The sequence below is a fragment of the Mizuhopecten yessoensis genome, unplaced genomic scaffold, assembly GCF_002113885.1.
Source record: "Mizuhopecten yessoensis strain PY_sf001 unplaced genomic scaffold, ASM211388v2 scaffold10985, whole genome shotgun sequence".
In the NCBI taxonomy this organism is placed as follows: Eukaryota; Metazoa; Mollusca; class Bivalvia; order Pectinida; family Pectinidae; genus Mizuhopecten; species Mizuhopecten yessoensis.
Window position 1 is genome coordinate 1,586,375 of NW_018408820.1, and position 20,861 is coordinate 1,607,235.

Here is a 20,861-nt window from a genome sequence, read left to right on the forward strand (position 1 = left end):
TATCCACAGAAAGTCTCAAATATTGCCCTAACTTATTAAGGCGTGTCCTATTTGATATTTTTCCACCAATCGGACGTGAAAGGTACGGGCGTTAATATCAGGGCCAGCAAGAGTGATTCGTATAAATTGTAGTAACTTGGTTCATAATTGTGTATAAAATTCATATGTTTATTTATCACTGAGTTAATCATTTATCATCAAGAGCAGAATTAGGAAATAAGGAATCGAGTGGTGCGCGGTAACAATTTGTGTACTGAATTTTCGACTGATTATTATTTGCTTTTATATTTGAATATTGAATTGGTACTTTTTCAATTAATATAATTGCAATAATATTATGAATAGGTTTAATTCAGTCCCCCTATATTGTATAGAAGTAAAAGGGAGAAAAGGGGACTGAATTAAACTTGACGATTACTCGATAGGAGGCAAATGATAATAATAAGTCGTAAAAATAACTTGTTTTTTTCCCGCACTCAACTCGATTCCTGAATCCTGTGTCTAAGCAAAAGGTAGTTTTAGGCGGGAAGGATGCAAATCTCAAAGATATTACGGCAGGTGTTCCACAAGGATCAATACTTGGGCCTCTTTTATTTTTCATCTACATTAATGTTATTGTTATTAATCTAAGGTTTAATGTCGAACTTTTTGCTGACGACACCTCTCTTAATGTAGAAGCTAGAAATATTATAAATAACGATTTTAATACTATTCAAAGATGGGCAGATACATGGGTGGTAACATGTAATCCAAATACAATCGAAAGTTTACTTGTTAGCAGAAAAGCTTTGAGACCTTATCATGGTGATTTATATATGAATAATAATGACTGAAGCTCAAAATCATAAACATCTTGGTATTTTGTTTACATCAAATTTGTCATGGCATGGTTATATCAATCATGTACTAGATTCAGCTTCAACGCGTTTATTTGTACTAAGGTGATTAAAAATTAAACTTAAAAGGAATTCTTTACAAAAATGTATATATCATTTATAAGACTAATACGCCGACATAGTTTGGGACAATGTTCCTAAATATTTAAGTGACAAATTAGAAAGTTTACAATTAGAAGCAGCAAGGATTGTTACAGGGGGCACGAACTTAGCTAGTAATGATTTTTTTGTATAGAGATATCAAGTGGGAAAATTTGCGAAACGTCGCGAAAATCATAAACTGATACAATTACACAAAATGGTAAAACACAAATCACCTACCTATCTGTCCTCACTAGTCCCTCCAAGAATATCTGAAAACCACACATAAATTACAAGAAGAACTGACTTACACACAATCACGTTGTTATTGTGTGTTTACCTTAGAAGACAATTTTCACTATTTACTCACATGTAACAAATACACTCAAAGTAGGCAGCAGTTTTTATCAAATACCCTTTTAAAGTATGAGATACAAAATAATGTAAATGTTCTTTTGTATGTGTGTGTGTGTGTGTGTGTGTGTGTGTGTGTGTGTGAGGGGGGTGGGGTCATGAATTAAATGATAGGGAAAATTCAAATCTGGAAATATTTCTTGCCGTACATGACTTTATCATCAACAGTAAAAGACTTGAATATATTTAGTTTTGCTTAATAATAGGCATTTGTTTTTACACCACTGAGATTACACAAAGTTTCGATGTTTTGTTATAACTTTATCTTCTTTACTTCTTTTCCAATGATGTGCTATATGCACTCTTTAAAATAATTACATCTCCATATCTCATTTCCGTTTTGTCGATCTGTCATCATTAATACGTCCAAATGTCCATGTAAACTGTGCAGTAATGTCCAATAGAGGAGAGGACTTAATATACAGTTTTAGCTTGTTTTCCCATCCTCTTTATACTATGTTGTGAAGTTTATTTAAAGTACAAACAAATGGAAATACAACCATGTTATGTCTAGCGGAAGGCTGGTGCGATTCCATGAATTTTGAAAAAAAAACTTTTTTTGAAATTGGACTGGCGCAAGCGCCTAAACGTGAAGTCCTTTTAGCCTTTATTCAATGCTTGTACTATATAATGAAAGTTTTTTGATATACCAGGCAGGGATGCCAAAAACAGCGGAACACTTAATTACAAGAGATACCAGTGTTCATCTTAACCCAAAACAGTAAAAGAGCATGTTGTGTAGTATTCGTATATATACTGAAGAAGAAAGAAATGGCACCAAAAACGAATGGATTTTGAAAAAAAAAGTCCTTTGACCAACCTGTTCCAGCTTTGCAGCCAGGGTCATCCAAGAGACAAACATTGAGATTGAAGGCTGATTGATTCTTTCATAAGATGTACGACACTTCTAAAAGGTCATCACTTATTTCAGATGACCTACTTTATCATTGAAAGTTCAAAGACTCTCTTCCTTATAGGCCTAGGTTGACCTGTGTACAAGGGTTTAGGTCATTGCCAATAAGATGAAATGGGCATACATGTGATATTAGAGCTAGCAAAGAACAGGGAAAGACAACATCTCCAAGTACACAAAAGTCGCTGGATAACGCAGAACACCACAATTTGTGTGTAAAACTTAACTGATGCCTGACACGGGTAAGTTACAGAGGTATGGATTTGCTTCCCTTCGAATTGAAATTGTTAACACAAATTAAAGACAACATTTTTTATGTGAACAGGACCCGTAAAACAGGTCCTTGATTGTTAAAATATAGGAAAACTTTACATCAAGGTCCATGGGCGAAGCCCGCTAGAAGCTGGAGAAATAAATGAAATAAGATGTAAAATCTTGTATAAGAACTATATTTTATGGGCAGAGGTATAGTTGCTTGAAGTGAACAAAATAGTTTGTTTAAAAGTTATTTTTGTATAATAATCAACTGGAGGAAGGTCCATGTGTGAGCGCTAGAGTGTACGTAAATCCATGGAATTATATTTTCTAAGTCTGTTGTAAAGTCCATCAAGGGAAATATTCCCCCACTCCGGACAAAATTGAAATCTAGAAGGGCTGTGCAATTTAACTAAATTGACGTATTTCATTTTAGCATTTTCTCCACCCGAAGCAGTTGCTATAATTTTTGATACTTACGTTACTTTGAAAAATATGAAAATGAATCGAGGTGTAAAGAGAAACGGAAATTTAGATGCTCTGTGTTCGTTTTTTTTTTTTTTTTTTTTAAAGTGTCTAAGATTCTGTGGCCTTTTGTTATTTTATCATATATGATAATGTGGACAAACCAATCATATATGAATTTATTACATACTTACTAATAAATACGGTTTTTTTTGTATATGCGATACGACACAATTGCCCATATCACCCCTCGCCGTAACACCCCCCAAACCCCGTATCAGCCCCCGCCGTATCACACCCCAAAACCCGTATCAGCCCGCAAAACCCATATCCCACCCCTTTTGGAAAAAAATCGTTTTTCAATATTTCAAAATAATCATAAGATAGTAGTTTTTATTAGTAAGTATATAATAAACAGAATAAAACACGCCTTTTTCCGTATCACACCCAGTATCAACCCTCGACCAATATCAGCCCTCGGGCCTTCGGCCCTTGGGCTGATATTGCAGTCTCGGGTTGATACTGGGTGTGATATGGAAAAAGGCATGTATTATTCTCTATTTAATTAAGTCTATTTCTGGTTTAGGACTATCAAAGTTCTCTATAACAGACTCTCAAATAAATAAATTAAATTCAGTCAATACTTCTAACCGGTACACATGTACATCGATGTCTAGAATTTGATTGTTGCTTTGTAATTGAAGAATCGTTATCGATTTTTTTCAGTGGTTGTCTAGCTTAATTTTAAAACAATTAGGATTTAGTGCGGATACGACATGTTCTGGCAGTTCATACCAAATGGTCACTGTTCTGATAGAACTTTTTTTCTGTGCATATTTATTTATTTATAAATTATTTATATTCATAATTAGTAATTGATTCTATGTAATCATGATACAAGTCTGGGTCATACGGATCCGGACATTTTCCTACTTGTTCATGAACAAAAAACCAATTTCAACTAATATTTTTTTTTATGAATAACATATTATCACCACGGAATTAGATTAGATCTAAGTCCCTGATATTACCCATCAAAATTGATCACTTTGCAAATTGGCATTTACCACGGAATTATTTTATCTAATTAGAACGAGCAGAGTAGTTCCCCTTCGTGGAAATCATTTCTGTAATGGCTGCCCCCATGGTGCGAGTTGACCACGAGTGAATATTCATTGGATCTGTTGTGTTTTAACTGTATTTAATTAATTTTCAGAAATGGGCGTGAAACGGAAAGTATTTAGGAAGGATCCACAAAATTTGAAGCGTTTCAGAACAGAAATAACTGAATTATTCGGCGAGGAATTAAAAAGTTCAGATCGGCATGGATCAAAAGGAAAGAAAGTGAAAGGAAGAAAACAAAAACGGAAGGAGATGAAACAACTTAAGAAGGCCAGGAAGCTTGCTTTTAGTCAACACAAACCAGTAAGCTCACCGAAGTGGGGTGCTTAATGTTCTACACCCCCACCTCACAACAGGGACACGTTTCAATTTATCAATTTATATCTGAGGCCTCCTTGTTTACCATATACAGGTCCAGTACACTCTGCCGGTTGAGCTATATAGCTGTAAAGACCTATATAGCTATATACACCTATACATTATAGCTGTATTGAGCTATATTTTCTCAGATTTCAAAATTTATTAAATTAAACCAAAGTCGCATAAAACAAAAAGGTTTTTGGTAATGTTGACTACAAAGAGCATACAGTTACATGTAGATGTTTATTTTCATTTTTCATAATGTAAAATTTCCGATATTTTTACATCATTATTTTTTAAAAAGAAGACTTATATTTAATGTCTTTTGTTATCAACCTAATGATACAATCTTCTTTTAAATGCGACTTTGTTCCAATTTCCTTAAAAAAGAAAATCACTTGAAAATAGCTCAAAAGACCTATTTCAGATAGGTCAATAGAGCTATTATAGGTCTTTACAGCTATATAGCTCAATCGGCAGAGTGTACTGGACCTGCATATATACATTGTATATTGTTATTATGTAGTATGGTTAACAAGTAGTCCTCAGATATAAATTGATAAATTGAACTGTGCCTGGACAGTTTAATTTCCAATTATAAACATGCACATGGAATATACAGTGTATAGCTCTTAAAATTTTGTTCTGTTTGGATACCTGTAGGTAACAAAATTTTGTTTTGTTTGGATACCTGCAGGTAACACAATATTTAGCTCCAGAACTTGATAGGTTTATTTAGAATCTCATAAACAGAAATGTTAATATATATTAATACTATTGATTTCAAATGTTATAAATGAGATTGAAAAAAACCCAGGAGTTTTCATTCAAGCATATGCATGATGTACATGTATGTAAATTGATGCGTCTAGTTTTACCATACTCAACAAAAACTCCTGTTTTGTGCAGATGCCTACTCTAGAGACACAATTCAAGAAGGAAAAGACAATTGAAAGGGAAAAGAAACAGAAAGAAAAAATCAAACAGAGGAAAAAGAAAGCTAAAGCAAAGAAGAAGGAAGAAAAGGAAAAGGTAATTGGTTTGTGTAATGTGTACATGTGTATAAAAAACAGGTTATATGCAATATGCTGATCATATGAGGATCTTTGTTAGTTTTGTAATGTTTCCAAGTTAACTTTATTTGATAATTTCTGGCTTTTAATGTCATTTAGATAACCTCTCCCGATACAGTAAAGTTTAGAAGAGAAAATAGAAAGCAATTTCACTTCAACATGTTTCACTTTAAGAATGGGATCCCCTAGCTAGGCCTGGACCACTAATTGAAAATTTAGAGTTAGATATCTGTTGGAAAAAAACGTTTTTTCTACACCTTCCCACATTTTTTTTGTCTGAACATGATCTGGCCAAAACATATACATGTTATTTATTTACAAAGATGTCACCGTCAACAGTTACACTAAGAAGAGTTGTGTACAATATCATAAGCAATATGTTCATATTCACAACAAATAACTTAACTTTACGTAGGCAATATACCTGGTAGCTATAATCTGATCGCGAAAAACTGAAAGATGTTTCTTTATTATTATTCATGTCCTTATATGTGAGCGGAACCAGACTGAGTTGATCGTCGGCGACCATATAGCTAAATCGGTAGAGCATCCATCTAGAGTTCGGAAGGTCCCGGATTTGACCCCGGTTTGGCCGTGCATTTTTTCTGTCCTGTTTCATATGTTTTCCATATATCAGGATGGCTGATATTGGTCACATTGAAACAGACATCTAGTGAAATATCAACAATTTAAAGTTGACAAAGGATTGAAGTAAAATATACCATTGTAACAGTAGCATTTGTCTAAACCCTATTTTTGACAGATATCAGACATAAGGAAAAAGAACATGGAGCTAGAGTTACGACAGGAGGAGAGGATGTTGAAACAGCTCGAGAAACAGCTCCACCTCAATAAACGCAAGAAGAAGACTCTTCCGCAATCATTTGTTGCTGATGGACTTGACTGTATCCTATGACAAAATCTTCACTCAATTTATCATTTAGGTTTATTGATGTCAGGTTTTGTTAAATAAGAAATTTTAAATCTGATTTCAAAATTGCAAATAATATTTCAGTACTTTAAACATTTGAAAATATTCTGATAAACCTTTTTATTTTTCTCAATTGGCCTTAACTTTCATAAATTTGATAAAATGGTCACTTTCATCAGATATCTTTTTTGTGGATTTCATGTTTTAGTAGTCATGGCACATTGTGCCATGATAAGGATGGATAAGTTTGACATTGATTTTACTGGGTGTGTTATTGATGAAAAAATTGTTTCCACGAAAATTGTGAAAATTAGAACAAATAGGGAAAAAATCTTTACTGTGCACTGTTGAAATATCAAAAATTGAAACCCAGCAAAAGAAAATATAACATTAAAGTAACTCAAGGGGACTGTGCTATCACTTGTTTCTGAAACACTTTCTATGTTATAGCTATATCATATATATATATACAACATTTGAGATAGTGCTGGGTGCCTTCGGCATGGTGTTTCAGTGAGTATTCCATGCGTACATTGACTTTTGGGATCAAACCCCGGCCGCCTGTGTGGAAGGCCAGAGTGTAAACCACTTGACCAATCCGCCCATATGACGTGTGGTGAGAATTTGTAGTTTGAAGGTTATTTTTCCAAAGCAATACATCTACACAAGATTAAAGAGTGTATTTTATAAACATCTCAACATTAAGTTAACCATCATCATATGCAGTTGTGCATGTATATCAGATATATTAATCTATTTATTAATATCAGAGTTATTGCCCTTTGTCTTTATCCTCCAACTTACTAGAGTTAGCCAACAATATAAATTGTATATCTACCCTAAGAGTACTTGTACATGTATGTCAGACAGTTAAATCCAGTCACTATCTACAGAATTATTTCTCTTCCTGGAACATTCAGAGAACTTGTTCTGATAATTTGTTTCTCATTTTCCATCTGATTTCCGTGAAAACTTTTGTAATGTGTAGCTCTGTAAGTGTTTAAGTTAATTATTTTCTAATTAGATTACTTTAAACTAGACTTCACCATAATCACAGTAGATGTGATTTTGACGTTGACATTCTTCCATTATGCTCGGATAATTGTTTGAGTCTCATAAACTCCTCAAGTGGTTTCAACAGGAAGAGGAAGAATCTTTTTTGTTTTTGTTTGTCCTCATGACATCATGCAAAAGGGTTCTCATTCATTCTTTCATTCATTATTTATTATTCATTCATTTGTTTACTTATTCATTCATTCATTTCTTGACATTACATCCTTCCTTTTACATTTATTCCTTGTTTCATTCATTCATACATTTATTATTTCCGTTAATTCTTTCTTTGTTTACACTCATTTCATCTATTTATTCATACATTTTGATTTTTTTTCATTCATAATTAAAGATACTATATAATACTTAGTAAATGTACTGAGGCGTGACACAGATGAGGCAGGAAGGAGGGAACCCCTTGATTGGCCAGCAAGGCACCGGATACACTGATACCACTGATGAGCATGCGAGGGTAGCAAACATTTCAAACTAATAAGGGGAGAGAACTTCTTTAAGAAAAGAGGAAGAATCAAAAAATTATATACATGTGCAATACTCTTGTTAACTATTGCAGATATTGAAAGGTTGGTTGATCCAAGCTCTGACATTTGATGTTTGTTGAGAGTTTCCCCCCCCCCCTCCCTTTTATCTTCCTATGTATGTGTGACTGTCCACAGTAGCCAAACAACAGAAGTTTACACTGTTTATGAATCTTAACTTGTTACAAGATCTTCTAGATGCAGTAGATGAGGATAAATTGAAGAATGATTTCGAGGATAAGAACGACCTTGACTCGGACTTTGACAGTGACCAAGGTGACCTTGAAGATGCAGGTATAATGATGTACAACAGTTAACACTACTTATGAATATTATGATTTTTTTTTGTTTTTTTGTTTTTTTTGTTTAATCTGAAGCTTTCCCAAGTCATACAGAAATAAATGAAAACCTCCAGTGTTTATTTAGAAAGGTTCCACACAAGTAAAATCACATCTACATGTAATTTATATATAGGCTTCACAAAATTCAAATGACTTTTAGTTGATAAAGGGATTTCACTATCTTTGCAATCTCATTTAGATTTTATAGAAGTTTAAAAATAAGTAGGTATTGTTTAAAATGTTTACCTAACTCAAGTTCATGACTTAAAAAAAAACCAAGGCTCTAATAGCAAGTTTTCTTTAAAGTGTGCTTTTTAACAAGTTGTTTAGCAAGTTTATAAAACCTGTTTCGAGTGATCAAGATTCCTTCTTATTTCATGATCGCTTATATTTTAAAGCACATAATTCATGTTTTTTCTTTTCAAATGAAATATGATTTTGAAAATAATTGGACAATGCAATGTTAGTTTAAAGTAAGCATGTCATTGATATAGTATAACTAACATTCTTTTACTAAAACATATATAAGATGGAGCATCCATGTTTTATTTATGGTTTACATGATTCGGCTTGCTAGGCTAGCCGTCATCAGGTCCAAACACGGAATCTAGATGTTGATGCTCCATCTTATATATATTTTGTATTTACCTATAGCGACGGAACTCTACTGAATACTGTTAGGTATCCATCTCTCATTCCTATTTCCACCAACTTTTGAGCATCAACAACTTAACCAGGATTTTGGTTCTCCTCCACTATGACAGGAGTCCTAGTTGTTCTTTGAACAAGTTACAATAAATACATTTTGAACACCTAGCAAGCATTATTTTGTAAATAACAAGTTTAAACATTTCTGGTGGAAATCAGTCAAATTTGAGTCAGATAGAACAAATATAATATAAACACAATACATATATGATCGCACATTGATAAAGGACAGACAAACGACCAAATATTGGTCTTATTCTTGGGAGATGGCTTAACATAAGAGCCTACTCTTGTTGCCAGATCCCTAATATAACATTATGTAAAATTATATATTATGTACAGCATATTTGTAAATAAAATATTGTTTAAACTAATCAAACATTTGAATTTTAACTTATTATTCTGATACATGGCTTCTTGTCTTTTAGATCTGGGTTGGTTGAAAAGTAAGAAAAAGAAAGCTAGATTGCAAGCAGAGATGGAGAATGAAGCAGAGGACGAAGATGAGGATGAGGATGATGATGAGGAGGAGGATGAAGATGAGGATGAAGATGAATTCAGTGATGAAGATGAAATGAGTGACAATGAATTTGATAAAATAGATGACAGGGAGAAATTTTCAAGAGTAGAGGTAATTCAGTCTTTATCAACAGCATCTGATATCAAATCGATTCTTAAGTCGAGTGACAAATCCTCACTCGCTAAGAAACAGAAAAGTGAAAACCGAGTTAAATTCCCAGAGAGTGTTGCTTCAAAAATGCCTGACTCTGAAACTCACGGCATGGACAACAGTGATAATGACCCTTACTTTAGCGATGAGAGTGAGGGGAGTGAAAAAATTAACGAAGAGGAAAAAAAGGACAAACTGAATAAAACTCCAGAGCTGAAGGAGGATATATATGGCCGCTTACGGGATGCACAAGGCAACGTTGTACAAGCCTCAACAGTCAGTGGGACATATGTACCCCCAGCAAAGCGCCTTGCCATGGCAGGAGGGGACGAGAAACACAAAATACGCTTAGACAGGCTACGGAAACAGCTCAAGGGTCTCGTTAACAGGTAACTCATTTTCAGGCATGAAACATAAGTTTTGTTTGAATAACAGGTAACTCATTTTCAGGCACAAAGCATAAGTTTTGTTAACAGGTAACTCATTTTCAGGCACGAAACGTAAGTTTTGTTAACAGGTAATTCATTTTCAGGCACATAACTAAAGTGTTTTAATGGTATAGAATGTCATTGTTATTACCCAGGTAATACAGTTGTCATACATTATTTTTCTGGTGTGATGGATTATCCATATAAGGTAATAATTATTCTAAAAATGGTTTTATATTGTTTCAATATTATTGCTCACAGATATGTTATACTTTCCTAAAATTCAAGGAAGATTTCTCCTCTCAATAATAACTGGTTAAGGTTATGATGAACATGATTAGTTCTCACTCCTAACATCATTCTTTATTGATGTTACCAGGGTTAGTCAGGCAAACATCAATCCGATCAGTTCTCAGATTGAGGAGATCTACCGCACAAACAGCCGAGCAGAAATGAATGAAACCCTCGCCGAGATTATCCTGGATGCCTGCGTGTCTGTCGTTATCACGCCGGAGAGGCTTGCCATGGAGCTGATGATGCTGCTGGCCATTCTCCACGGCAACGTGGGCATGGAAGTGGGTAAGCGAACAAGACACCTTGCCAGATATTGAGTTAAGAAATAGCTGTACAAATAAGCATTACAGTGTTATACTTGCCAACTTTTTGAAATTTCCATGGGGTAGATTATTATGGGGGAGATTACATGGGGGAGATTACATAATCTCCCCCATGGAAATTTCAAAACGTTACCCTCCGCGACTATCCCGCGGTCATGGGGTGATGGGGATAAACTTTAGACAGAGAAAATACAAATACGGTATATACGTTACCACAGAATAAAAAGCATAAATGAAATATGAATATGTAAACTCAAGGGAAGAAATAACACTTTTAAAAAACATCTTTTGAGCTGTTCTTTCAGATGAAATTATCAGATCTCAGAAAGTAGGAATAGTTTAGATAATTCACTGGTGAAAAACACTCAACCATACCAACATTGGGACTCTCCCTCCAAAATAGGGAGAGTTGGCAAGTACGGGTATTATGAATTGTTTTCCTGTTGGAATTGAACAATTGATAGCTAGAAAAATCTTAATGTAGATATTTCTTTTCTTTAACACCATTAATCTTGAACCCTCCTGCTGACCTGTGGTCTATTGATTGGATCACTGTACCAGGTTACTCAGACATACAAGTAGGCATAATATAATAACACTTAAATCATGAGTTTACCTAGGTTTATATATATATACAGATACAGACTATCTTAAAAGGAAGTTATTTTTTACATTTTTTCCTTCAAATACATCATTATATCATTGAACTAAAGGTCATTTTAGTTCTATGAGCAGCTTCATACTATCATCATCATTTTGTATAAGAAGACAATAATTTACTAAAGTGTACTAATATCTCAATAAGTGAATTTACAGTTATACAGGAGGCACGGTAGTCTAGTGGTAGGACGCCCGGCTTAGGACCGAAGGGTTGCAAGTTCAACTCACGTCACGGCACTGTGTTGTATCTCTGAGCAAGATACTTTACTCTGCTTGTTCCAGTCTACTCATGATCAGCTGTAAATGAGTACGTGGTTGGGTATAGTGCTAGAATTGCTGAATGCTAGTTGTGAGCGCCGAAATGGCAGCTCCGGCTGTATGCTCCCCAAGGAGTTGAGAAAGATATTGGCTCGTTGCAAAGGCCCTATAACCACGGATAATAATTTGTGAATGGCTTTGAGACGACCTACGAACTAGGTTGTGACAAAGCGGTATATAAGAACCTCAAATTATCATAATTATTTTATGTCATGCTCAGGTGCAACGTTCACTCAGACATTGGCGGAGAGGTTCTCGTCCTGCTGTAGCCAATCAGATCGATACGGTGAAGGAAAGGAAGTAGACAATATTGTACTGCTCTTTTCCTACCTTTATAACTTCAAGGTAAGTCATAATATAGCATCATAGTCATCATTTACCTAGAAACAAGCTTCAAAGTAAGTCATAATATAGCATCATAGTCTTCATTTACCTGGAAGCAAGCTTCAAAGTAAGTCATAATATAGCATCATAGTCGTCATTTACCTGGAAACAAGCTTCAAAGTAAGTCATAATATAGCATCATAGTCTTCATTTATCTAGAAACTTGTTTATTTACGACACACTTCATCTCAATGAGTAATTGTAGTAGGAGCGGTAAAATGCACGGCCAGACCGGGGTTCGAACCAGGAACCCTCCAAACTCTTAGACGGATGCTCTACCAATTGAGCTACCTGTTCGCCAACCATCCACCTAGTCTAGTTCCACTACATTCCTCCCTCCTTTATCAGAGCCTTCAACCCTAAAGACACATCAGACCCTGGAAAACCTAGGTGTATTTCTTTGAGCGCCAAATATATTAATGTAGTAATTGAAACCACCTCCTTAAATGACCTGAGCCATTGAAAGGACGTCAATCCCTGTAAAAGCAACCAATCAACTTTACAATTTTGATGTTGAAAAGTTCTTTCATGAAACCACTTGCAGATGTAACAAGTGATATACCTCTCATTTTTACAAAATCAGTGAGTGGTTTATTCAAAATGGATTGGATATGACCAGAAAACTAGGAATTCAAAAAGTTTTCTATAACCGTGTGGTAATTTTTTTTAAACCTTCATATTCTGACTTGATAGAAGTATAATGTTGATCTTTTAGGTGTACATGTAAGTTTTGTTAATGATTTTTTTTCTCTCTGTTGACAATCTACTTTCTCTTTCCATTTAGATTATGTACCATGTGTTGCTTTCTAGATAAAATGAGCCTGTTCTATATTTCTGTACAGATTATACACAACATACTCATCATGGACTTGATCAAGAAGTTTGTGGCAGCATTTCAGGAGAAGGACATTGAACTGCTGCTTCTTCTACTAAAAAGTATGTTTTTAACTCTGATAGCTGTATGGCCCAAAGGACATTTTGATTTTCAAACAGTATCACATCTAAATAGTAGACTTTTAGTCTATAAATCCTTTAGCTGACTGTAGCATTGATGCCATATTGTAACGAATTCTACCCTGTGATATATTCAATCTGCAGGTTTATTTTATTTCAGTTGGATAAGGGTGTTAGGACTTTGCAAATGAACAGATGATTTTAATTTAATGTGGATTATTATTTGTGTATCTGTGTAATAAGTGATTGAAGCTACAACTGTTACAATGGTTTTGATTGTCAGCAATGAAAAGGATAAGTATTCATACTTTTTCCTCTGTTAGCCAATGTAGCTGTCAACTTTCTGTTGTTGTGACTTTTATAGTCACCTACTGCTTGAGCTATTTGCAACCTAATTCTCATAAGCTAGTGTATCACACAACTAGATACAATGAGCGTGGGAATTAGGGACAATTTTACAAAACATAATTATTGTAAACCTCATTCAGACTTACTAAAGCTCATTAAGCTGCAACGAAATGAGGTTTATGAACAAGTTTAATATTTACATATTTATGCTAATTCATTTTCACAATACATAATATTATTCCTTATTCGAACCTGGTAGCTCATCAAGCTACACTGAGATGGGGAATAGAATACATGTAGTGCAGGCATTCTCCTCTTCTCGTTTACCGCTACGCCAAGTACCGCTCCATTCTCCTTGCAGTATCACATCCTGCCTGGTATACGGTCCGCTAGCTGATTGGTCGAGGAGTCAATAGCTTCACAATTTGTGAACAATCAATCTTACCTGACACCCTCAGGTGAAAGATGTTCACCATGCATACATGTTTTAGTACATAGTAACTGAGTTGCCCCTTTTTGCCATTTTTTGTTTGTTTATTGTGTTTTAATATATATATGTTTGTATTTTATTTGTTTTGTGTGGATGGAGATTGAATTTGAATTGTTTGTAATAAATATGTAGTTAACTGGCACTTTATGTTCTAGTCATTTGTTCAGTTTAAATGACTATTAAAGTCACCTACTGCATTGAAAATAATTTGTGATATTTTGCATTTTTTCTCTCTGTAAAATACTGTTAAAAAAAACATAAAAATTTCTTGATCAACATGAAAATACAGCAATAATTTATTTTTTCAAATGCATTAAAAGTTTTATGAAATAGCTATTTCTAATTCTAACTGAAGGCTATTCTTCTGAGACTCAATGATACAAGCTGAACAAGCACAGCTGTTATGGTCTATTTCACTCTGACATTTTCATTAAATATTCGAGTAGAAGCTTTTTTCCCGATTTTCAGCCTCAAAAAAAGTACCTACGCAAATAACACAGGTGCGCAAATTACATGGGTTTTTACGGTACATTACATAAAATACGAGAGTATTTCTTGTAGACGTGGGATTCAGCTTGAGAAAGGATGACCCTATGGTACTGAAGCAGGTTATCCAGGACATCCAGACAAAGGCTAGAGACGTCGACACAAGTCACTTTGAGGAAAAGACGCGGGTTCGCTTCATGCTGGACACACTGTTAGCCATCAAAAACAACAACATGAGGAAAATCCCAAACTATGATCCTGATCACTTGGAACAGCTGAAGAAACAAACGCGGGTTTATTTACGAGGTACGATACAGCTACACTACTGTATCATAGAAACTTGTAACACAATTACGGATCATTGATTAACATCAAAGATGATGAAAATTGTTTTGTAGAAAATAAATGAGATTACTTTAAAACAGGAAATGTTCACGCCCTGTCCTTCTCCTTGAATAACAGGGCAAATTTATCATTGGGTGAATTTGTTTAAAAAAGCCAGTGGGCAATTTTTTTTTGCTACATGTAACACAAATGGAATCACAGATGATGCTGGTTTTGCCTGTAATTTATCAGCTAATAACTGTGCTTAAATTTTTTCAATGTCTTTACAGTCTGATGCATGTACCGCTTTTATGTATATATACACGTGCATATATAGATCCGGTTTAGATGACCTTGTTCATTTCAAGGTCACGGTCTGGGAGTGGGACAGCTGCGGATCAGTCTAGACGATCTTCTCCAGGCAGATGCCAAAGGACGTTGGTGGGTTGTGGGGTCGGCCTGGGTAGGACGAGACCAACAGCAGCCAGATTCAGGTAAGTCCTGGGCTGGGTGAGACCAACAACAGGATACAGGTAAGTCCTGGGCTGGGTGAGACCAACAACAAGATACAGGTGAGTTCTGGGCTGGGTGAGACCAACAACAAGATACAGGTGAGTCCTGGGCTGGGTGAGACCAACAGCAAGATACAGGCGAGTCCTGGACAGGTGAGACCAACAACAAGATACAGGTGAGTCCTGGGCTGGGTGAGACCAAACAACAAGATACAGGGGAGTTCTGGGCTGGGTGCGACCAAACAACAAGATACAGGTGAGTCCTGGGCTGGGTGATACCAAACAACAAGATACAGGTGAGTTCTGGGCTGAGTGAGACCAAACAACAAGATACAGGTGAGTCCTGGGCTGGGTGAGACCAACAACAAGATACAGGCGAGTCCTGGACAGGTGAGACCAACAACAAGATACAGGAGAGTCCTTGGCTGGGTGAGACCAAACAACAATATACAGGTGAGTCCTTGGCTGGGTGAGACCAAACAGCAAGATACAGGTGAGTTCTGGGCTGGGTGGGACCAAACAACAAGATACAGGTGAGTCCTTGGCTGGGTGAGACCAAACAGCAAGATACAGGTGAGTTCTGGGCTGAGTGAGACCAAACAACAAGATACAGGTGAGTCCTTGGCTGGGGGAGACCAAACAACAAGATACAGGTGAGTTCTGTGCGGAGTTAGACCAAACAACAAGATACAGGTGAGTCCTTGGCTGGGGGAGACCAAACAACAAGATACAGGTGAGTTCTGTGCGGAGTTAGACCAAACAACAAGATACAGGTGAGTCCTGGGCTGTGTGAGACCAACAACAAGATACAGGCGAGTACTGGACAGGTGAGACCAACAACAAGATACAGGAGAGTCCTTGGCTGGGTGAGACCAAACAACAAAATACAGGTGAGTCCTGGGCTGGGTGAGACCAAACAACAATATACAGGTGAGTCCTTGGCTGGGTGAGCCCAAACAACAAGATACAGGTGAGTCCTGGGCTGGATGAGTCCAAACACCAAGAAACAGATGAGTTCTGGGCTGGGTGAAACCAAACAACAATATACAGGTGAGTCCTTGGCTGGGTGAGCCCAAACAACAAGATACAGGTGAGTCCTGGGATGGGTGAGACCAAACAACAAGAAACAGGTGAGTTCTGGGCTGAGTGAGACCAAACAACAAGATACAGGTGAGCTCTGGGCTGGGTGATTCCAAACAACAAGATACAGGAGAGTCCTGGGCTGGGTGAGACCAAACAACAAGATACAGGTGAGTTCTGGGCTGGGTGATTCCAAACAACAAGATACAGGTGAGTCCTGGGCTGGGTGAGACCAAACAACAATATACAGGTGAGTTCTGGGCTGGGTGAGAATAACATAAACCTAACATCAGTAAGCCAGTCAGGGCAGGTGAAACCAACAACAAGATATATACAGGTAAGTCCTGGGCTGGATGAGAATAACAAAAACCCAACATTAGTAAGTTAGTCAGGGCAGGTGAGACCAACAACAAGATACAGGTGAGTCCTGGGCTGGGTGAGACCAACAACAAGATACAGGTAAGTCCTGGACAGGTGAGACCAACAACAAGATAAAGGTGAGTTCTGGGCTGGAAAGAACAACAACAGCCCAAAATTTGTAGGATACAAGTGAGTCTGGGCAAAGCAATTTCTCACTTGAAATATTTGGTCTATTAAAATTCTTGATACACATTTACGTATAAAGGTGAAGATCTGTAAGAAAGAAAGCTTAATTCGTTACAGATGAGGTTGCCAAGACAACAGAAATGAACCAATCGCTGGAGATCATGAAGAGCAGCAGCAGTAAGATCCTTGAGTTGGCACGGAAACAGAGAATGAACACGGACATCCGTCGTAATATTTTCTGTACCATCATGTCCAGTGAGGTAATAGACTAAGTGGATAGCCCTTTGTCACTATCATTATTATGTTATACAGTATAACTTCTATTTAGTTTATTCTGAACAGTCATACCTGCCTCTATATTCTGATCATAGTCCATATTTATGTCCTGACTTTGTTTCATAAAAGGCCCTCTCTGTCCAGAAAATGATACGGTTTTATTTAACTGTAGCTGATCAACAACTTTCAAATTGTTACAGGATTTTGTGGATGCCTTTGAGCGGTTGTTGAGGCTGGGACTGAAACATCAACAGGAAAGGGAGATAATCCATGTCATCTTGGACTGCTGTCAACAGGAAAAATCCTTTAACCCATTCTATGCCTACCTCCTTCAGAAGTTCTGTGAATATGACAGGAGGTTTCAGGTACTGTTATACAGCTAATATGTCTGAGAACACTGTTATGACCTGATTTCGTATCCATCTCCATTATCTAGGTCTTTTCAAGAAAATACAAGGTCCACTATGATTTCAACCTGGTGCCAAATACACAGTTGTTAAATTATTGCAGTCCCTGCCCCACCCCCACACTATTTAATATAAATTTTAAGTGCTCCCCTCCAATATTCCTATATAATCAATGATTTGAATAGACGTTTACCCTTTCACCCCTATGTAACTTTAGTAGACTCTACCATACATTGATCAGGATGAGCCCATTATGGTCAGTGGTGAAAGGGTTAATGTTGAATTAATTAGACTAAGTCCATGGCACTCCACATTTTTATAATAATTCAAAAATGACCATGTCACTGGATTCACAAGGATCAATTTCTATTCAGATTGATTACTGAAAATCTTTAAGAAATTTTTATATGAAAATTTAACTCTATCAGAACTTATGTATGCTTAAGTATAATGACCCATCCTTCCCTTCCCAAATAGAGTATTTTTAATATAAATGAAATGTCCTTCATTTACTGTGATGAAATGTTCAGTATGAAAACGTGTTGTTTTATATTCAGATGACATTCCAGTTCACAATGTGGGACAAGTTTAAGGAGATGAGTAACCTGTCTGAGCGTAACCGTGACAACCTGGCTCGGATGGTGTTGCATCTCCTGGCAACCAAGGCTGTGTCTCTCTCTTTATTCAAGGTAAAAATCACATCACCAACATTTCTGGATTATAGTAGGTTTAGAATAACCATAAAGTCACTTAAAAAATATATAAGCAGAATTTCATATTAAAATTAATTTTAAATCCCATGGTTATTTTATATGTCAGTCTGATATCTTCTGATAAATCTCAGTCTCCGGGTGATATGATGTAATATTGATCTCATTCCCAGGGTGATATGTTGTAATATTGATCTCAGTCCCAGGGTGATATGATGTAACAGGTCTCAGTCCCAGGGTGATATGCTGTAACATTGGTCTCAGTCCCAGGGTGATATGGTGTAACATTGGTCTCAGTCCCAGGGTGATATGCTGTAGCAGGGTGATATGATGTAATATTGATCTCATTCCCAGGGTGATATGTTGTAATATTGATCTCAGTCCCAGAGTGATATGATGTAACAGGTCTCAGTCCCAGGGTGATATGCTGTAACATTGGTCTCAGTCCCAGGGTGATATGGTGTAACATTGGTCTCAGTCCCAGGGTGATATGCTGTAGCAGGGTGATATGATGTAACATAGGTCTCAGTCCCAGGATGATATGATGTAACAGGTCTCAGTCTCAGGGTGATATGATGTAGCATAACCAGGGTGATATTATGTAACAGGTCTCAGTCCCAGGGTGATATGCTGTAACAATGGTCTCAGTCCCAGGGTGATATGCTGTAACAATGGTCTCAGTACCAGGGTGATATGATGTAACAGGTCTCATTACCAGGGTGATATGATGTAACAGGTCTCAGTAGTCCCAGGGTGATATGATGTAACATAGGTCGCAGTCTCAGGGTGATATGATGTAACAGGTCTCATTACAAGGGTGACATTATGTAACAGGTCTCAGTCCCAGGGTGATATGCTGTAACAATGGTCTCAGTCCCAGGGTGATATGATGTGACATAGGTCTCAGTACCAGGGTGATATGATGTAACATAGGTCTCAGTACCAGGGTGATATGCTGTAATAGGTCTCATTACCAGGGTGATATGCTGTAGCAGGGTGGTATGCTGTAACATAGGTCTCAGTCCCAGGGTGATATGCTGTAACAATGGTCTCAGTCCCAGGGTGATATGATGTAACATTGATCTCAGTCCCAGGGTGATATGCTGTAGCAGGGTGATATGCTGTAGCAGGGTGATATGCTGTAACATAGGTCTCAGTCCCAGGGTGATATGACTATCATTGGTCTCAGTCCCTGGGTGATATGCTGTAACATAGGTCTCTGGCTGAGATGATGACCCAATCTCAGTTCTCTGTTTGGATTTCTATTCCTGGTGTGAGTGGTCTTTGTGTTATCCTTAGTTTGAGATAAGGGGATTCCCTAGTCATACTATTTGTATTATGTCATCAGCATTGGGAAATCTGAGGCCTCTGGAAAGATTCTGAAGTTGGCAAATGCTCTGCAAGCCCATGTTTTGGCAACTTCCGAAAAATTACCACTCGTCTGACATTTCCAAGGATTGGAAATTAAATCCACATTTGAATATTTTAACTGTCAGAATTAATTGTGCAAGTAATATTGTTATATTGGCCTCCATCGAGACATTAAGTGTTATAAAGTGTTGACAAAAGATTGATTAACTATGTTCTATTTTTTGTAGGTTGTAGAATTCGGCAGCTTAGATAAAATCATGGTGCGGTTTATGAAGCAAGTGTTTCGGGGACTTCTACTTGATCACCCCGAGGATGCGATTGAAGCATGTTTTATGCGGATTGCACCTCTCACCAAACTGCATATGTTACATGAAGGACTTAAATTATTCATGCAACATTTCCTTTTGAAGAAAAGTTCTGCGGAAATGAAGGACTATGCATTGTTGAAAGATCGAGTTTCATTGGCTGACCGAGCACTATCCTCTAGCCAATCAAAAATGCTGTTATAAATATGCAGTATACATCAACGAATATTAAATACTTTTACAAATTGTCCTATTTTGTTCTTTTTATTCTGATGATATGAGAAGGACAAAAAATCATAGTTATGAAGTTGTACATTAGATTTGAGGTTTAAAGTTGAATTACCCTTGAAACCTTATCAGATTGTACAATCCTAACCTACATACATACATGTATACTCTATAGTTTACAGATTTGGACAGCGAGTTAACCAAGATATCAGGCGATAGTGAATTTGATATAAAGATAAATGCTATCTTAACAATTATATCTAAACCAATTGTTACTTACAGTAAGAGTAATAACCCTCAAATAAGTTTCAATATTATAAATAGTAATTTTTATAAATTACCTAAATGTTATCAACACGTTTTTTGTGTCGCCTGCAACGCGAGGCGACATATAGGTATTACAATGTCGGCGTCAGTTGCGTCGTCCGAAACAAGGTTTCCGTGTGATAACTTGAGTTCCCTTGGGTTAATTGAACTCAAACTTGGTACACGTATTGCCAATATAGCTCGGACAAGTTCGCATTTCGGAAGTTTACGTGCATTTTTGGCAGAGTTATGCCCCTTTTATTGCCAAAAAAGGGCATTGTGTAGTTAGT

The 20,861-nt window shown here is 36.6% G+C and overlaps 1 protein-coding gene across 1 annotated transcript; it reads left to right on the forward strand.

The window, feature by feature from the left end:
* Positions 1-4,144: 4,144 nt before the first annotated feature.
* Positions 4,145-20,283, forward strand: LOC110464367 (nucleolar MIF4G domain-containing protein 1-like). Its single transcript, XM_021519556.1, has 14 exons — positions 4,145-4,449; positions 5,416-5,538; positions 6,343-6,484; positions 8,292-8,396; positions 9,580-10,210; positions 10,629-10,828; positions 12,065-12,189; positions 13,071-13,164; positions 14,582-14,812; positions 15,199-15,324; positions 17,086-17,228; positions 17,445-17,609; positions 18,209-18,340; positions 19,960-20,283. The coding sequence occupies exons 1-14, from the start codon at positions 4,243-4,245 to the stop codon at positions 20,239-20,241; spliced, it is 2,706 nt and encodes a 901-aa protein (XP_021375231.1). The 5' UTR covers positions 4,145-4,242; the 3' UTR covers positions 20,242-20,283.
* Positions 20,284-20,861: the final 578 nt, after the last annotated feature.

Excerpts from the sequence above, each read along its gene's own strand:
- LOC110464367 (XM_021519556.1), top strand. The coding sequence starts at position 4,243 with ATGGGCGTGAAACGGAAAGTATTTAGGAAGGATCCACAAAATTTGAAG. Across the intron at positions 10,829-12,064 it reads CAACGTGGGCATGGAAGTGG|GTGCAACGTTCACTCAGACA; the intron begins GTAAGCGAACAA and ends TGTCATGCTCAG. Across the intron at positions 12,190-13,070 it reads CCTACCTTTATAACTTCAAG|ATTATACACAACATACTCAT; the intron begins GTAAGTCATAAT and ends ATTTCTGTACAG.